At 44.2% G+C, this 18,573-nt stretch overlaps 1 protein-coding gene across 4 annotated transcripts in view; it reads right to left on the minus strand.

Annotated features, from left to right (window-relative positions):
• TRIP12 (thyroid hormone receptor interactor 12) overlaps positions 1–18,573 on the minus strand; it is a 121,666-nt gene that overhangs the window by 62,589 nt on the left and 40,504 nt on the right. For all 4 annotated transcript variants that reach the window (XM_084847166.1, XM_084847167.1, XM_084847164.1 and 1 more), the window contains 2 exons: positions 8,567–8,672; positions 6,807–6,943 (listed from right to left, as the gene is read on the minus strand). In XM_084847166.1, the coding sequence (XP_084703292.1) occupies positions 6,807–6,943; positions 8,567–8,672 (243 nt within the window). The remainder of the gene's footprint in view (positions 1–6,806; positions 6,944–8,566; positions 8,673–18,573) is intronic.

Raw genomic sequence — 18,573 nt, forward strand, 5'->3', positions numbered from 1 at the left:
AAAAATTAAAACCAAACAACACACAATAAAACAATTTAAAATATATAGAACATTTAAAACCACAATATAACAATACAACCACAATAAAACCTAGCAGCAGTGCAGGAGTTTAAAATACAGATTTAAAACAGCAAAGATAAAAATTTAGAAAGCTAAAATGCTAAAATGCCTGGGAAAATAAAAAGGTCTTCACCTCGCGCCGAAAGGAATACAATGTAGGCGCCAGGCGAACCTCACTAGGGAGCTCATTCCAGAGCTGGGGTGCCACAACAGAAAAAGCCCTCCTCCTAGTAGCCACCCGCCTCACTTCCTTTGGCAGGGGCTCACGGAGAAGGGCCGCTGATGATGATCTTAAGGTCCGGGCAGGCACATATGGGAGGAGGCGATCCTTCAGGTAACCTGGCCCCAAGCCGTTAAGGGCTCTGAATGTTAACACCAGCACTTTGAATCGGGCCCGGAAAGGGACTGGCAGCCAGTGCAGCTGGAAAAGTACTGGAGTAATATGAGCTCGCAGGCCAGTCCCTGTTAACAATCTTGCTGCCCTATTTTGGACCAGCTGAAGTTTCCGGACCGTTTTCAAAGGCAGCCCCACGTATAACGCATTGCAGTAATCCAGACGAGAAGTTATCAGAGCATGGATAACTGTAGCTAGGCTATCTCTGTCCAGATAAGGGCGTAGTTGGTATACCAGCCTAAGCTGATAAAAAGTGCTCCGTGCCACTGAGTTCACCTGTGCCTCAAGTGACAGTTCTGGATCCAAGAGCACCCCCAAACTATGAACCTGACCCTTTAGGGGGAGTGCAACCCCCTCCAGAACAGGTTGAATATCACCTAGCCGGGCAGACGAACCACCCACTAACAGTACCTCCGTCTTGTCTGGATTGAGTTTCAGTTTATTAGCCCTCATCCAGTCCATTACCGTGCCCAGGCACTGATTCAGAACAGCCACTGCCTCACCTGGTTTTGATGAGAAAGAGAGGTAGAGCTGGGTGTCATCTGCATATTGATGGCACCTCAGCCCACACCTCCGGATAACCTCCCCCAGCGATTTCATGTAGATGTTAAACAGCATGGGGGATAAAATAGAGCCCTGTGGAACCCCATGGCACAATTGCCATGACACAGAGCAACAATCCCCAGCACCACCTTCTGGAATCGGCCATCCAAGTAGGAGCGGAACCACTGTAGTGCAGTGCCTCCAACTCCTAACCTAGACAACCTATCCAGAAGGATACCATGGTCGATGGTATCAAAAAACGCTGAGAGGTCCAGGAGAATCAACAGGGTCACACTCCCCCTGTCCCTCTCCCAGCAGAGGTCATCCCACAGGGCGACCAAGGCAGTTTCCACTCCAAAACCAGGCCTGAAGCCCGATTGAAATGGATCTAGATAATCCGTTTCATTCAAGAGTGCCTGGAGCTGTCCTACAACCACCCACTCAAGCACCTTGCCCAGGAAGGGGATGTTGGCCACTGGCCTATAATTGTTAACATCCTCTGGGTCCAGGTTAGGCTTTTTCAGGAGTGGTCTAATTACTGCCTCTTTTAAAGTGGCAGGCACCACTCCCTCTCTCAAGGAGGAATTTACAACCTCCTGGACCCAGCCAGACAACCCCTCCTTGTTTGATTTAATAAGCCATGAAGGGCAAGGGTCAAGCACAGAAGTGATCGATCGGACTTGGCCAAGCACCTTGTCCGCATCCTCAGGCCTCAGTAACTGAAACTCATCCAATAAAACTGGACCAGACGGTGCTCTGAACGCCTCTACCAATGGAACTGCATTAATGGTGGTGTCCAATTCATGACGAATCTGAGCGACTTTATCCTCAAAGTGCCATGCAAACTCGCCACAGCGTGCTACCGAGGGTTCCACCGTCTCTCTCCCTGGCCCAGAATGTAACAGGCCGCAAACCACTCGGAAAAGCTCCGCTGGACAACACTGAGAAGATGCAATGCTGGTGGAAAAGAACTGTCTCTTTGCCACGCTCACCGCCACAGAGTAGGCTCGATAGTGGGCTCTTACCTGTGTTCAGTCAGACTCAGCACGAGTTTTCCTCCACCTGCGTTCTAGCCGTCTCCCCTCTTCATTCATTGCCCTCAGCTCAGGTGTATACCAAGGAGCTGGCCGGGCTCTGCTCAGAGGGAGAGGGCGCTTGGGCACGATCGTGTCAACCGCCCGAGTCTTCTCTGCATTCCACAGAGCGACCTGGGCTTCGACAGGAGCACCAGCCATACCAGCAGGAAAATCCCCCACAATCTCCCTCTTGTGGGAGGCCGGCCGACCTCAACCAGGAGTGCTAACACAGGGCGATGGAACCAACCAGTACTTCTGAGTTGCAGTTTACTTGGTGACGGGATGTACTTCTCTGCTGTCTTGACAGCTTCATAGCCTCAGATTGGAAGAGGTAACTTAACTTCTTCCTGTCATCTGGAAGATGGTCGAGGAGATGGCCAACTTTGTCCCATAGTAACAGATGGTACCCAGACATTGCTGACTGATAGTTTGAGATCTTCAGACCCAGTGCTGCAGAGGAATATAATCTCCTCCCAAACAGATCAAGGCATCTGCCTTCTTTGTCAGTTGGGAAGGAATACGCCCTATGAGTCTTGCCTTGAGCAGCCTCGACAGCCATCAAATTTGGGGCCAGGTGGTTGAATAGGTAATCAGCATTAGCCTCTCATACGTGATACATCCCATCCAAGCACTTGGAAGTTGATGGCATAGTGGAGGGGGCTTTCCATGATTGTTTAATGGTCTTCTCTAATGCAGGGAGGACAGGAATGGCCACAGGTCTGACAGGTTCTGCATTCACATCGAAAACTGGATCCTGCACCGTGGAGGCTACTTGCTGGGTCTGTAGACTCAGGCCTGCACCATTCTCAGAACCTGACTAGAAAATCGTCCCTGATCCTCTGACAGAGAGAGATGGTGTCATTCGACCTGATAACAATGTCAGGCGAAGAGATGGATAGAGGGCAAGAAGACTTGAGACATGGTATCAGATTGATAACTTTCCATACCAGAAAGCAGAGATTGCTCTGGTTAAGCCCACCTCTCTCTTTCATGTGAGAACAACGAGACATCCCCAGCATTAGTTTGTGAAAGCGACTGTAGCGCGGCCGGCAGCTGGGTAGTAGGAAGGGTGGTCTGCAACTGTGCGGCTTGTGGCTGTAGTAGAGCAAGCTGGGCAGTCTGCAACTAAGCTATCTGTAGTTGTGGTCGAATGGATGGAGCAACCAGAGTTGGGGTGCGAAGAGCGTCTTCTCGTTCCAGAGGTCTTTATGCCATAGCTGATGGCTGTCATCTGTATCCAACTTTCTCCCCAATAACAGGGATCAGGATGGCAAGCAGGGTAGCATGCACTATAAGGATCATCATGGTCCTCAACCCAATCCTGGGGTCTCCTGTATCACAAGTCCAAGGTTAAACGTCTATCCCACTCATAGAATGGTGATCTAGACCTGTCCCTATAACTGATTCGCTCATAGAAACTAGGGGCATGACCTCTGTTAGAAGAGGCAACCAAATAGATTAAAACTGGCAATTGTGGATGCCAATTACAACCTGTACTGTACTTTCCAGTCGGTAATGACAAGGTGGCAGTTTGAGTGGGTCCGCTGGGGACGGATCCTGGATCTCATCCTCTGATGTCAACAGAACCTGAATAGGCTCCCCTGCCTGGATTGGATTCACCATATGAATTGGTGAAAATAACATTGGTGGAGCAGCAGGTACAGTCGTACAGGAGATCATGTTTGACACTGAGGAATTGGTGAAGCAGTGGTAGACACAGCCAGTACCAAGGGTTGCGGTCAATCCCAAGATGCCAGAATAGAGACAAGTGAAGTGACCAGTTGAGGGACGGTGCTTCATCCCAAGTTGGAGTGCTGGGAGATGGAACTGAATGTGGAGGTTGTCGTCAACCCTTAGGTGCTCGCGCAGAGTCAGGGATGGCATGTGATCCTGAAGGGCATGCCCGATCTCAATTAAAGTCATCCAACTTTTTAGAAGTATTTTTCTTCTTTTTAGTCTCTGAAGAAGACAGACTAGCCTGTTTTGAAGCTTTAGCCCTTCTGGCTAGCTTCTTAGCCAGTGAGAACGTCAGAGACTGACCTGGAGTAGGAGGGACTGGTGTACTCAGAGGAGTATGAGATTGAGGGGATGATATCCCCAACACTGGAGCAGGCTGCTGCACAGCAGACAAAGACTGGGTTCAGATGACACAATACCACGATGGGTTAAATAAACCACCATGGCTTAATGGAGAGCCAGTGTACTGTAGTGGTGAGAGCGATGGACTAGGAGCCGGGAGAGCCGGGTTCTAGTCCCCACTCGGCCATGGAAGCTCACTGGGTGACTCTGGGCCAGTCACAGACTCTCAGCCCAACCCACCTCACAGGGTTGTTGTTGTGAGGATAAAACGGAGAGGAGGAGGAGGATAATGTAAGCCACCTTGGTTTCCTTGAAAGAGGAAAAAGGCAGGATATAAATGCAATAAATAAATAAAAATAAATAAATAAATTTAACCCATTGTTGGTTATCGTATCATCTGTCAGGGATTTTTAAATCCATGATGGCTTATTCGGCCAAAGTGAGCCACTCTGATAACCCACGGTCTAATGTAAAGATTATTTAACCACCGTGGATTATCATGTCATCTGGCTATCAGCGTGGTTTATTCCGATCACCAACAGAGTCGCCTGGCAAGCACAGCCAAAACTGTTGTGGCCACTCTGCTCCAGCCTGCAGAGCTCTTTTTTTGAAATCTGACAAGCAGCCAAGGGACAACCGCTGCCAAACAAGCACAGCCTTCCCCGATACCTTGCTACAGTTACAAAATGACAGCTTTCTCCAAGTACAATGACAGCCATATGCTATTATGCTACCCCACTACAGTGAAGTTATGCAGTGACAGGCTTCCCTGATCACTACTTTGAAACTGCGCAACTTGGGAAAATAGGGGAATAGGGAAAGAACTGCTCCCTTTTCCATGAAGAAGGCAGTTCCACAATAAACCACTACAACATTTGAAGGCTCCCCATGAGGGCACCCCAATTGTGCAATTTTGCCACAAACTGTCAGGAAGTTTTATCTCCCACCAACTTTTTCCTGTTATGCACACTTTTCCTTGAAGAAGCAAAATTGCACAATTATCCACAACAGCATCTGAAGGCTCCCCATGAGGGCACCCCGTCTGTGCAATTTTGTCCCATTCCAGCAAACTGACAGGGAGTTATAGCTCCCACCCCCTTTTTCCTTCTCTGGTCACTTTTCCATGAAGAAGCAAAATGGCTACTGGGGGGTGCGAAATTGCACTTTTGTGCAATTTTGCTTTAGCGCTAAAGCACTATAGTGAACAGATGCAGCTCTGCCAGCAATTGGGGGGGGGATAGGCAGCTCCACTTTATTCTCATCGATTTTGGACAATAAAGGCATCTATGCCAGCAATGGCTATGGGGACAAATGTGCAATTGAGAGCTCTGTCATGATCTTGCAAACCCCCAAGGGTTTATTTGTGACACCCCCTTTTTGTTGCACCTGGGATTTTCCCTCCTCTGGGGTACCGTGCAGGGCTTTGATAGCATTGGATGCCTCCCGACCAGGAGAGGCTGCATGTGAAATTTGGTCCTAATCCTGCAAACCTCCAAGGTTTGATAGCCGCCACCCCTTTTTGTTGCACATGGGATTTCCTCTCCTTTGTGAGTAATTGTGTAGGGTTCTAAAGGTGCATTGGGTGCCTCTCAACTAAGGGGGGCAGCGAATGATGTCTGCCGAGGTAATTGTGGAAGCACTGAACTAAGCCCCCGTACTTCACCCCCCGGGTCTCCTCTCTCATTGGGATATTGTGGAAGGTTAAACAGGCTGCTGCAATGTTGTCAATGGGTGAAACAGCACCACTGCTCAGGCCGGAGGACTGCAGCAGGCCAGGAAGTGGGAGGATGTCTCAGATTACCTACTGTGAGTAGCTTAATAAGCTATTCACAGTATTTTATAAGGCCAGTCGTGTGGCCTATTTCAAAAATAAGCTACCATGAGTAGCCTATTAAGCCACCACAGCTTAAAGTGATGTTTGAACACAGTCAAAGTCTCTGAGGGTGAGGTTGGCTTCTCTGTCATATCTTCTGGCTCCTCAACAGCTTCCAACGCTCATTTCCAGAGAGCAGCATTCAACTGGTCAGAACGATTTCACCTTGACTGTTTCGAAAAGGCTAGGCAGTGAGGACAAGCCCTGACAATGTGATCTTCACCAAGGGAGAAAAGGTATGAAGAATGCCTGTTGGAAAACGGTAACTTTGCCTCACAGCAGCTACACTTACAAAATGGCGCTCTAAGGGCCATACGCCCATGAGGGTGATCGCAAGATCACGAAAGCAAATTGAAAATAAAAATAATGCTGAGAAAAGGGCAGAAGTACTTTGATAGGTAAGACAGAAAGAAAAAATAAAAAATCTCAGTGTTGAAAACCACTTTCAGATTGAACTGAATGCAAGAGAAGTTCCCAGATGAGGCTACCACAATAGAAGTTGAAAGAGAACTGTGGGAATAAGCAGGAACCCGCTAGGGACATCTGCACTGGGAAGGTGGGGGAAGGGTTCCCACCAGAACTCCTCAGCTATTGAAGTTTCCCAAATGGAGGCACCTCGCAAGCACAAAGCCCATATGTGTGATGCACAGAGACCATGAAGAACTGCTTTGACCAAGCAACTTCATTAGCAGATTTTACCTCAGTTGTTAGAAATACGTGTTGCAAAGTCTACACAATTTTTTTCTCTGTACCGGTGTTTATTGTCACTTCTTTTTCTTACCTGCAGCTCCTTGTGGAGCCTCATCAGCTCGTGCAGCTGAAGAATTAACTCCATCCTGGTTGTTATCAGGATCAGCCATTTTCTCCTGTCGGCGAGCTTCAGCTGCTCCTCTTTTGCCCAGGCCAGAGCCTCGCCGACTAGAAAAACAAGCATCATCAGAAACCCACCAGGTTACACTATTCAATCTATAATGCTGATACTGGTACTCAAAATTAAACTCTGCAGACATGGAGTCATCAGGGAATACAATTATTCCCTTAGACATTCAAATTATAGACAATCTATATACAAAGCACTTTAAAGGGAAACCTTAGGCGCAGCTGGAGGGGAAAAAAAGATGAGGCATGTTAAGAAAAAAAGATGTTTCATCAATAGGACATCTGTGCTTAGCTAACTTCATAGCTAATAGCAATAGCTACTGAAGTTCAAAGGAATGCCTATAAAATAATTTTCCTTCTATTTTCATAATGTATGTGGTGCAACATAATTTCTATATTGATCAAAACAGATGAGAAGTCACAATATATCTTAAGACCTCACACTAGGCTAAGTGTTAGTAGTATACTAAAATCTCTGAATAAGATCTAACACACTTCAGATCTGAAAATTTAAGAAATTTTCTTCTTAAAAAGCTCCATCAGTTGGGCACAAAAGTTGAGCGGGGAGCATCTTCTGCAGTTCTTGGAGAGAACAGGAGAAAAACAACAAAATTATGGAGGGATGGAAAGCTCAGAGCGGTAGCAGTGACCTCCTGCAGTCACCGCCAGCACTTTCTTGATGAAGAAAAGTCTTTTGTATATGTTTTCTTTTGAAAGATCTTTAATGATCTATTTGACATGCATTGCAAGTATCTTGATATGGTGACGCTACATTGCTCCTTCAAGAGCATACCATTATTAATCACTTTTCCTTCTGCATAATTAAGCAGGACCTTCACTATTTTAACCCTTTGCATTAAACTTTGTTTCTAGAAACATTAACTTGTACCAACTTACTATACTTACTTATTTTCCTAGAAGAAAAAGCTAATCTGTTTGGGATAGCTGTTCTTATGTAACATAGCTTTGACCTGGAAACATATATACTTATTCAGTGGTCCAACTCAGAACTATCATACTTCAGCATAATAAAGTGAGATATGAAATCACCCTTGTGCCAGGATGTAACCTGTTCCCTCCTCCTTTTGGTGAGCCATAAGCCCTAGGAGACTTTAATTAACCATTGTTTCATGTTACATCCAAACTGGGAAACTATGGTTACCTGTTTGGAACAAGCCAAGACCTTAAGCCACCTTCAAACTGCAGTCCAAGTTCCTGGCTTGATCCAAACCTAGTAACTACAGTTTGTCAGTTGAACATAATGGAAATCTGCATTTGAGAGAAGCAGCCTAGAGAATTCAGAATGTGCATTCCTGTTGACAACCTGTATTTGTGTGCTGCTGGCTTCAGGGTAATATGCTATAAACCACCCAAAGGACTTGGTAATTTGTTAAAAGGCCAAATTTCTCAGTACTGACACAGCAGACAATACAAAATAAGTGTACATCTTTCAGATTACTTAAGTGTTGTCCTAACAGGTAACTACGGCCCAGTTCAGACAATCTTGTCTAGTCTTAATCCAAGATAAGCATGAGCTATGCACTCCATCCTCACACTGCCCTTTCCCTTCTCGGCATGCTGAAATAAGGCAGAAAGTCTTCAAGTAATCATTGTTCTTCACAGTAATCATAATTTATCAGTAATCCAAGATTTCAGTAATACCTGGTGCTAGCACAGGAGCCCGTGGTCTTTTGCCGTGTGCTCCGCCTCAAACTGGGGAGCTCAGCAGGTGGCGATTCACTGCGCTTTTTTGTTGATTTTCTCAAGCCTATATACACAAAAGACAGTCAACACCACACAACTTTGTTTCTTTGAAAACACAGCAGAGAAAAAGGGGTGCAACAAGAGAAATGTTTCCACTTAACCTGCCGTTCTCTCCCCGCACCACTAATCAAGAACCTCTCAACTCAAAGACGGATTTAATGAAACAACTGCATTTATTCTATATTAGACATAAAACCTCCCATACTACATGCATTCATGTATTAAGTACTATATTACATTATGCAACATAAATATGTACGAACACACTGGAGCATGCAGGTGAGGGGAGCTAAACCCTGCTCCACCTCACTGTACTCCACTGCTGCAGACAACTGTCTCACAACCCAGCTCACTTCCCATATCTGAACTGGGCTGGGAAAAAATTGCTTGAACCAACAGAGAGCACGTAAGATTTTTAGCTCCCATCGCCTGCACGCTCCACTTCATGAAAAAAGTTTTAAATCTGTATTTTAAATATTTGCATTGCTGCTAGGTTTTACGCTGGTTTTATTCTGGTTGTATTGGTATACTGCAGTTTTAATGTTTTTATATTGTTTTACTGTGTGCTTGTTGGTTTTAATTTTTGTGAACCGCCCAGAGAGCTTCGGCTATTGGGTGGTATAGAAACGAAATGAAAATAAACAAACAAACAAACAAACAAATAAAAGCTTCCCCAGCCCCATGGACACACTATGTTATCGGGACAGAGTAAATAAAATATGTATGGCTGACTCTTCATCTCTAGTTTGGCCCTCAGCTTCACCTACCTCACTGATTCCACAGAGGCATTTAGGCAGCAAGGACAACAGGTTTGGGGTTTAGTTCTGACTTTTGAAGGAGTTGAGGATTTGATTTGCTGACTGGCTTGGAATTTTTGCTACTGTACTTTACACATTTGTTAGTGTTAAAATGTTAACTACTGTAGACTTTGAAAGCAGTGAGATACAGGATTGCAGAATTGGAAAAGTGCACAGAAAGGCAACTAAAATTATCAAGGGGCTGGAGCAACTCCCCTATGAGGAAAGGTTACAACAGCTGGGAGTGTTCAGCTTAGAAAAAAGGTGAACAAGGGAGACATGAATGAGGTGTACAAAATTATGCATGGTGCGGAGAAGGTGGATAGGGAGACATTTTTCTCCCACTCTCATAATACTAGAACCCAGGGTCATCCCATGAAACTGATTGGTGAGAGATTCAAGACAGATAAAAGGAAGCACTTCTTCACACAGCGCACAGTTAAACTATGGAATTCACCACCACAAGATGTAGTGATGGCCTCCAGTTTGGATGGCTTTAAAAGGGGACTGGACAAGTTCATGGAGGCTACAGCTATCAATGGCTACTAGTTCTGATGGCTACCTGCTACCTCCAGTATCAGAGCAGGTACCCCAATGTTCACCAGTTGCTGGGGAACATGGGTGGGAGGATGCTGCTGTGCTCATGTCCTGCTTGTGGGTTTCCCGTGGGCAGCTAGTTGGCCACTGTGTGTACAGAATGTTGGACTAGATGGACCCTTGGTTTGATCCAGCATAGCTCTTATGTTCTTATGACTAATCATTTAAAACATTTTTCCTTCAACTAGTGGGTTGGGACGCATTGATGAGGTCACTGCCAGAACATAAAGTGGCTTGCACCAGTGGCACATTTGGTTTTGTGTTTTTTTTTAAAGGAGAAAGTAGAAAGACTCAAAAGGGAGAAAGTAGGGATGTTTGTACTACAAATTTATACTGATCCCACACTAGTTTAACTACCACAGTGGTGGTTCTTTTACTACTTTAAAACAAAACAAAACAGGGAATTGCAGTTTAGTGGAGGTGCTAAAAGTCCATTAGACACCTCTCTCCTACTATGCCTACCCACTCGGCCAATGACAATTCCTTAAAAGGATTTATTTAAACCAGCATGCCTGTACTGCTCTAAGAGGCAAACACTTAACTTATAAATTTTGCTTATTATTTTAACCAAGTCAAGTGTTAAAGCTCTTCAATAGAAATAGCAGTCAATGCTCCCTCTACTGGCTACAAAGTGCACAAAATGTTTTACTTCTAGAAGAAGCTATAAAATAGAGCCAGCTTTGGACCTGGTTTGCACATCACAACAGCAAATCGTGTGGTATTTAACCCATTATTTGTGGGAAAGTGCACCATACACAAGCTGTGCCCACTTTCTGTAAACAACTTCCATCAGCATGGACGTGTGACCCCAGATCACTGGATTGTTTAGGGGCTAAAGAACCCAGAAGTTTATGCATGGTTTGTTGTTGGGTTAACTGCTGGGCTGTTTAGCCCCTAAACATTCCAGAGGTCTGGGATCATATGTCATTCAGACAACCTCCGATGACACCAACTGGACATTGTTTGCAGAAAGTTGGTATAGTTCACATGCAGTATGCATCCCCATAAATTATGGGTTAAATAACCCAGAATTTGCCATCATGACATGTGAACTAGCGCTTACAGTGACAGAGGCAGGAAGGGCTGAACTCGCTAGTTGATACTGAACCAGTATCAAAGAGTTTTCACACTGAACAAAAATCAAAATGTAAGATTTGGTGTAGCTGACAATTACACCAGAACACAAAGTATTCAGCAACTAGTTTCAGAATGTTCCTTCCATTTGTGCAATCTTTCAAGTCCCATCATTTTTAGATAAACAACTGTGTTAATTCTATTGGTATTAAGAAGCATACCCAAAAGATTCTGCCCCCATATTAATTCTGGGCAAATAGAGTTCAACTGAGTTAGCCTTCACCAGGGCTTTCATCCCAGTTCCGCTCCAGAACTCAGCCTTGTACAACAGAATGACTATGCAAAGATTTTCCTTCACCATTAAGCTTGGGGGGGGGGGGGAGATACCAAAGTTGAAAATGAGACACACACATGTACACCATAGCACCTCTTCATTTAACAAGTTAGGCACTGTGGGCAAAATTGAGTGCATTGTATAGTTTTCCCTCCCCTTCATGGATCACTGCCTTGTTGTGGCGAAGGGGCTTGCGTAACTCAGTGAAGCCATAAGCTATGCCGTGCAGGGCCACCCAAGACGGACAGGTCATGGCAGAGAGTTCTGACAAAATGCGGTCCACTGGAAAAGGAAATGGCAACCCACTCCAGTATTCTTGCCAAGAAAACCCCATGGAACGTATCACAAGGCTAAAAGATATGACGCCGGAAGATGAGCCCCTCAGGTCGGAAGGTGTCCAATATGCTACTGGGGAAGAGCAGAGGGAATTTCCAAGTAGCGCCAGAAAGAGTGAAGCGGCTGGGCCAAAGCCGAAAGGACACTCAGCTGTGGATGTGTCTGGCGGTGAAAAGAAAATCCGATGCTGTAAAGAACAATATTGTTTAGGAACCTGGAATGTCAGATCAATGAATCAAGGTAAGCTGGAGGTGGTCAAACATGAGATGGCAAGATTGAACATCGACATCTTGGGAATCAGCGAACTAAAATGGACAGGCATGGGCGAATTTAATTCAGGTGACCTTCATATCTACTATTGTGGGCAAGAATCCCTTAGAACAAATGGAGTAGCAGTCATAGTCAACAAAAGGGTAGGAAAAGCAGTACTGGGGTACAATCTTAAAAATGATAGAATGATCTCAGTACGAATCCAAGGCAAACCATTCAACATCACAGTAATTCAAGTCTATGCCCCAACCACTGAGGCCGAAGAAGCTGAGGTTGATCAGTTCTATGAAGACCTACAACACCTTCTAGAACTAACACCAAAAAAAGATGTCCTCTTCATCATAGGGGATTGGAATGCTAAAGTAAGAAGTCAAGAAATCACCAGGATAACAGGCAGGCATGGCCTTGGTGTACAAAATGAAGCAGGACAAAAGCTAATAGAGTTTTGCCAAGAGAACATGCTGATCATAGCAAACACTCTTTTCCAACAGCACAAGAGGCGACTCTACACATGGACGTCACCAGATGGTCAATATCGAAATCAGATTGATTATGTCCTTTGCAGCCAAAGATGGAGAAGCTCCATACAGTCAGTCAAAACAAGACCTGGAGCTGACTGTGGCTCAGATCATGAGCTGCTTCTTGCAAAATTTCGGCTTAAATTGAAGAACGTAGGGAAAACCACTAAACCTTTCAGGTATGACCTAAATCATATCCCTGATGAATATACAGTGGAGGTGAGGAATAGATTTCAGGGATTAGACCTGATAGACAGAGTGCCTGAGGAACTATGGACGGAGGTCCGTAACATTGTTCAGGAGGCAGCAACGAAATCTGTCCCAAAGAAAAAGAAATGCAAGAAAGCCAAGTGGCTGTCTGATGAGGCTTTACAAGTAGCTGAGGAAAGAAGGGAAGCGAAAAGCAAGGGAGAAAGGGGAAGATATACCCAACTGAATGCAGAGTTCCAGAGAATAGCAAGGAGAGACAAGAAGGCCTTCTTAAATGAACAATGCAAAGAAATCGAGGAAAACAACAGAATGGGAAAGACTAGAGATCTCTTCAAGAAAATTGGAGATCTCAAGGGAACGTTTTGTGCAAAGACGGGCATGATAAAGGACAAAGAAGGCAGGGACCTAACAGAAGCAGATGAGATTAAGAAGAGGTGGAAAGAATACACAGAAGAACTATACAGGAAAGATCTGAATGTCCCTGATAGCCATGATAGTGCGGTCACTGAACTTGAGCCGGACATCCTAGAGAGTGAAGTCAAGTGGGCCTTAGGAAGCATTAGTAACAACAAAGCTAGCAGAGATGACAGTATTCCAGCCGAGCTATTTAAAATCCTAAAAGATGATGCTGTTAAAGTGCTGCACTCAATATGCCAACAAATTTGGAACACTCAACAGTGGCCACAAGACTGGACAAGGTCAGTTTACATTCCAATTCCAAAGAAGGGCAACGCCAAAGAGTGTTCAAACTACCGCACAATTGCGCTCATTTCACATGCCAGCAAGGTGATGCTCAAAATCCTACAAGCTAGGCTTCAGCAGTATGCGAACCGAGAACTACCGGAAGTACAAGCGGGGTTTCGAAGAGGCAGAGGAACTAGAGATCAAATCGCCAACATTCGCTGCATCATGGAGAAAGCAAGAGAATTCCAGAAAAACGTCTATTTCTGCTTCATTGACTACGCTAAAGCCTTTGATTGTGTGGATCACAACAAACTGTGGCAAATTCTTAAAAGTGATGGGAGTACCAGACCACCTTACCTGTCTCCTGAGAAACCTGTACGAGGGTCAAGAAGCAACAGTAAGAACCAGACATGGAACAACCGATTGATTCAAAATTGGGAAAGGAGTACGACAAGGCTGCATATTGTCACCCTGCTTGTTTAACTTATATGCAGAGTACATCATGAGAAATGCCGGGTTGGATGAATCACAGGTCGGAATTAAGATTGCCGGGAGAATTATCAACAACCTCCGATATGCAGACGATACCACCCTAATGGCAGAAAGCGAAGAGGATCTCAAGAGCCTCTTGTTGAGGGTGAAAGAGGAGAGTGCAAAAGCTGGTTTGAAACTCAACATTAAAAAAACTAAGATCATGTCATCTGGCCCTATCACTTCCTGGCATATAGAAGGGGAAGAAATGGAAGCAGTGACAGATTTTCCTTTCTTGGGCTCCAAGATCACTGCAGACGGTGACTGTAGCCATGAAATTAAAAGACGCTTGCTCCTTGGGAGGAAAGCTATGGCAAACCTAGACAGCATAGTAAGAAGCAGAGACATCACCTTGCCGACAAAGGTCCGTCTAATCAAAGCTATGGTGTTCCCAGTAGTAATGTATGGCTGTGAGAGCTGGACTATAAGGACGGCTGAGCGCCGAAGAATTGATGCTTTCGAACTGTGGTGCTGGAGAAGACTCTTACGAGTCCCCTGGACTGCAAGGAGGTCAAATCAGTCCATCCTAAAGGAAATCAACCCTGAGTGCTCATTGGAAGGACAGATAATGAAGCTGAAGCTCCAATATTTTGGCCACCTAATGCGAAGAGAAAACTCCCTGGAAAAGACCCTGATGCTGGGAAAGACTGAAGGCAAAAGGAGAAGGGGACGGCAGAGGATGAGATGGCTAGATAGCATCACGGATGCAATGAATATGAACTTGAGCACGCTCCGGGAGAGAGCTCAGGACAGGAAGGCCTGGCATGCTATGGTCCATGGGGTCACGAAGAGTCGGACACGACTGAACGACTGAACAACAACAACAAAATAGTTTTCCCTAAACACTCAACCAGATTATATAGAGTTTTCTGGCTTTATCACTTTATCAGCTCTTTGAAGCAGGATGTTCTCTTGGCTTTTCCGTACGAGGTTTCCATTTTTCAGGTGATCTCAGAATGCTTATAAAATTTAGATAAGCTCTGTTAATCATACTCAAAGGTGGAAGTTTAATACACTACAGAAATCACAATCCCAGACCAATAAACCATGGCTTACCAGTCTGAGAATGAGCTGTGTGTCTGCACACTCCCTCCTCCTTTCGCACACCTCTTGAAGTGTAAATGTATGACATCCACATGGACATCATAGGAAACTGTGTTTTAATCAACTGGGATAGAAGTACCGAAGCTGAGTATATGAAGCAGAGAGAGCACATGCAAGCACAGAGCTTATTTTGGGCTGATAAACCATGGTAATATCAGCCTGAGATTGTGATATCTAAACTGGGCCAAAGATTCTCTCCCTCTTCTCCCTTAAAACAAATCATAGTGATGTTAAGGATCTATATCTCCAGAGGATCTCAGGGCTATAAGGTACAATTTGGACTAAGTTAGATACACATTCATCATTACTGCCGTCATTTCAAGAGCTATGTATTTTCCTTATGCTTCTTTTTGAAATGAATTCCACCTTAAAACAGAGGGAACTTCAGCCCAGAGAAGAGCTATAAGAATGCACAAAGAAAGGTTAATCTTTAAAAATGCAAGGCAGCTTGAAACCCATTTTCTAATAGTCAGAACATAAAAGTTATCAGATGTTATGAGAATATTTAAACAGAAAGACTGTTCCCTTTCAGAAGTTATAGCACAAATGTTATTTGACACTATTGCATAAAAAACTATTGAACTTGTACTGGTGATGCTACTTAGTAAATATTATAAAACCAGGTGGCTTTATGGGTTGTCAAAGGGCTTGTCTGCATTTTCCTTCTTCCAAGAACATGAATTCTCTTTTGTTGCAAATGGAATATCCTACAATCCTTAGAGGTGCATCACCATTTTTATACAAAAGTTGGAAATTATTCATGATGTGGAAGCTACCATAATATTCTGGCCTCTGCTACCTGCCAGGAGATCAAGGGCCATTGGACCCTCTGCCGCCAAGAAAAACGTCATGGTAAGGGGGAATCCTAGACCCATTCATCAGCAAGAGAAGGAGCTGTTGCTTCAGTGCTTGCTTTCCTCTTGTTTACCATTCTTTCCCCCTTTTGTATCATGCCTATTTGATTGTGAGCCTGCAGGCACAGACTGTCTTATCTTTTAATCTCTGTGCAGTGCTTACTCTGGGCAGAATCCAACGCAATGCTTATGCCCCTGCTGACTCTCTTCCACCCTGCCGACTGTGTTGCACCATCCCCAAATGGCGATTCAGCACTTCCAGGGCAAGCTGAAACAAACGGAAACACTCATTTCTGGAAGGAGGCAGGTTGGCAGACTTCACATAAGGGAGCTCTGCCAACTTGCCTTCCAGAAAGTAGCGTTTCTGCTCATTTGGGGGCTTCCCCTAGGAAGCGCTAAATCTCCCTTGCATAATCAGAGGGCCCCATTTGTGCAATGCGATCGGTAGGACCCACCATTTGTGGAAGAAAATCAGCAGGAAGGAAAAGAATCAGCATGGGTGTGAACACCCCAGTGGATTCTGCCCTCTGGCTGGAAACAGCTTTCCTCCAGGCTCTCTCCAGGGTCTTTTCCCCTGTCACCTACTACCTGATCCTTCTATTTGGAAATGCCAGAGACTGAACCTGGGACTTTCTGAACACAAGGCATGCAGCTCTACCAGTGAGCTACACCGCCTCTCCTTATGATGCTACATTCTACTGTCTACCAGGAGTTGCCACTGCCTACCGAGTGACAGCAACTGTACACAGCCTCACTTAGTGGTCCATCCCCAGCCCTACTATGAGATTTTCTTTCACCAAAGATCAAACTTGGGAGTTTCTGCATGCAAAGACCTACTGAGCTACACAATTGGTTGTTCCCATCTTTGTCCTTGATAACAGTTTGGAGAACACAGGAACTAACCTCTAGGACTAACAGGTTATCATTAGCCAGTTAGCACTTCAGTTACTTCCTGATTATATTATAGACACAAGACCAAGTATTTGATCCATGAAATCTAAACTACATGGAACAAAGTAAAAAATGTATCTTCTCCATTGTGAGCATTTGGCCTTTTGGTTGGTCTGACTTATAGTAACTTGGAATTAGTGACTAGAAAGCAGTACTGAACTCCAAACTTTTGGTTTCAATAAATAAATCCAGATGGATCTGGTGTAATGTTTATAGAAGAAACACACCAGACAAATCCTAGATGTTTTTAGCAGGATGGAACAACATAGGAATCTGCCTAATACCTAGTCACACCACTGGGTCATCTAGGTCAGTATTGTCTACCCTGACTAGCAACAACTTTCTAGGGTTTCAGACTGGTCTTTCCCAGCCATACCTGGAAATGTCAGGGATTAAATCTGTGACCTTGTTCTTTCAAAAGCATGTGCTCTAGGAGTGAGCTACTGAGAGTTTAAATCAGATTTTTTTTTAAAGTATAGCCAAATCACCTTTTAAAAATTTTTATCTGAATGTAACAAACACACTAATGCCTTTACTCAAATATCCTTAAAAAGTGTCCATTATCAGCTACATTGAGTTGAAGCCTTCTTTATGTAAAGGAATTAATTGGGGCCACAATGTGCGACTTACAAATACAGTACAATCGGCCATGAATTTTATTTTTGTGCAAAGTATGAGTATTAGACAGGGAACCAACCAACATGAACATTTCCATGTTATGGAAAAAATAGTGTTCTGCCCAGTACCCGCCAGCCCTTGTCTAGGGAAAGTTCTGAGAAGTGAACTGTCTTGCTTAGTATTCTTACGTGTACAGAGTGTGCTAAACAGAAACCTTTAATTTTACAATTGCTCTTTTAAGCACATATAAATTTAGTATTGCAAAAAACATAAGGGCTACATGACCAGAGGTTATGGAGTATGCTCCTCGGTAGTATAAAGGTTTAACTTATTGCACACACATTTTCATTGTTACAGAACACAATTAGTAGGCATGCTTGTTCAGAAATATATGCACTACAAAATTAGAAACTTGATTTCAGCCAAGCCACCCTGGCTTTTTATAAGTGACCAATTAAATGGTGAAGAGAAAGTAATTTGAAACACAATACTTCCAGTTTGTATAACTATTCAAAAAGTTAAAGGAATAATGTTGCAACAGGCAATTCTACAAAATGTATAATTAGATTAGATCATCGTAAGTTCTGTGCATTCAAGTTACAGTCAACGTTCTAAAATTACAGCCAGCAACACTGTCCAATCTGGTAGTCTTCAATGCTACACAGACTGATGAATAAGTTAGTACCATTCTAATATATTAGATGGAGCTTAAGTAGTAAGAAAACTGGACTCATTCAGCATACATGTTTCAGTAAACAAATAAAGAATGCTTATGGAATCTAGGCAAAGTATATAGAAACACACCGATATCAGGATACTAAAATCTCTCATGGCCCATAAGCATATCCAGCATCTAGGTATTGTACAGCAGGGGTAGGCAACCTGTGACCATCCAGATGTTTTGGCCTACAACTGGCATCAGGCCTAGCCATAATATGTCAATGGTGAGGGACCATAGGAGTTGTAGGCCAAAACATTTAGAGAGCCACAAGCTGTCCACCACTGTTGAACAGTAAGTCAAGTCATC

This window comes from Heloderma suspectum, chromosome 3 (genome assembly GCF_057233095.1).
Source record: "Heloderma suspectum isolate Gila_16-S chromosome 3, 16-S_ref, whole genome shotgun sequence".
NCBI classification, from domain to species: Eukaryota; Metazoa; Chordata; class Lepidosauria; order Squamata; family Helodermatidae; genus Heloderma; species Heloderma suspectum.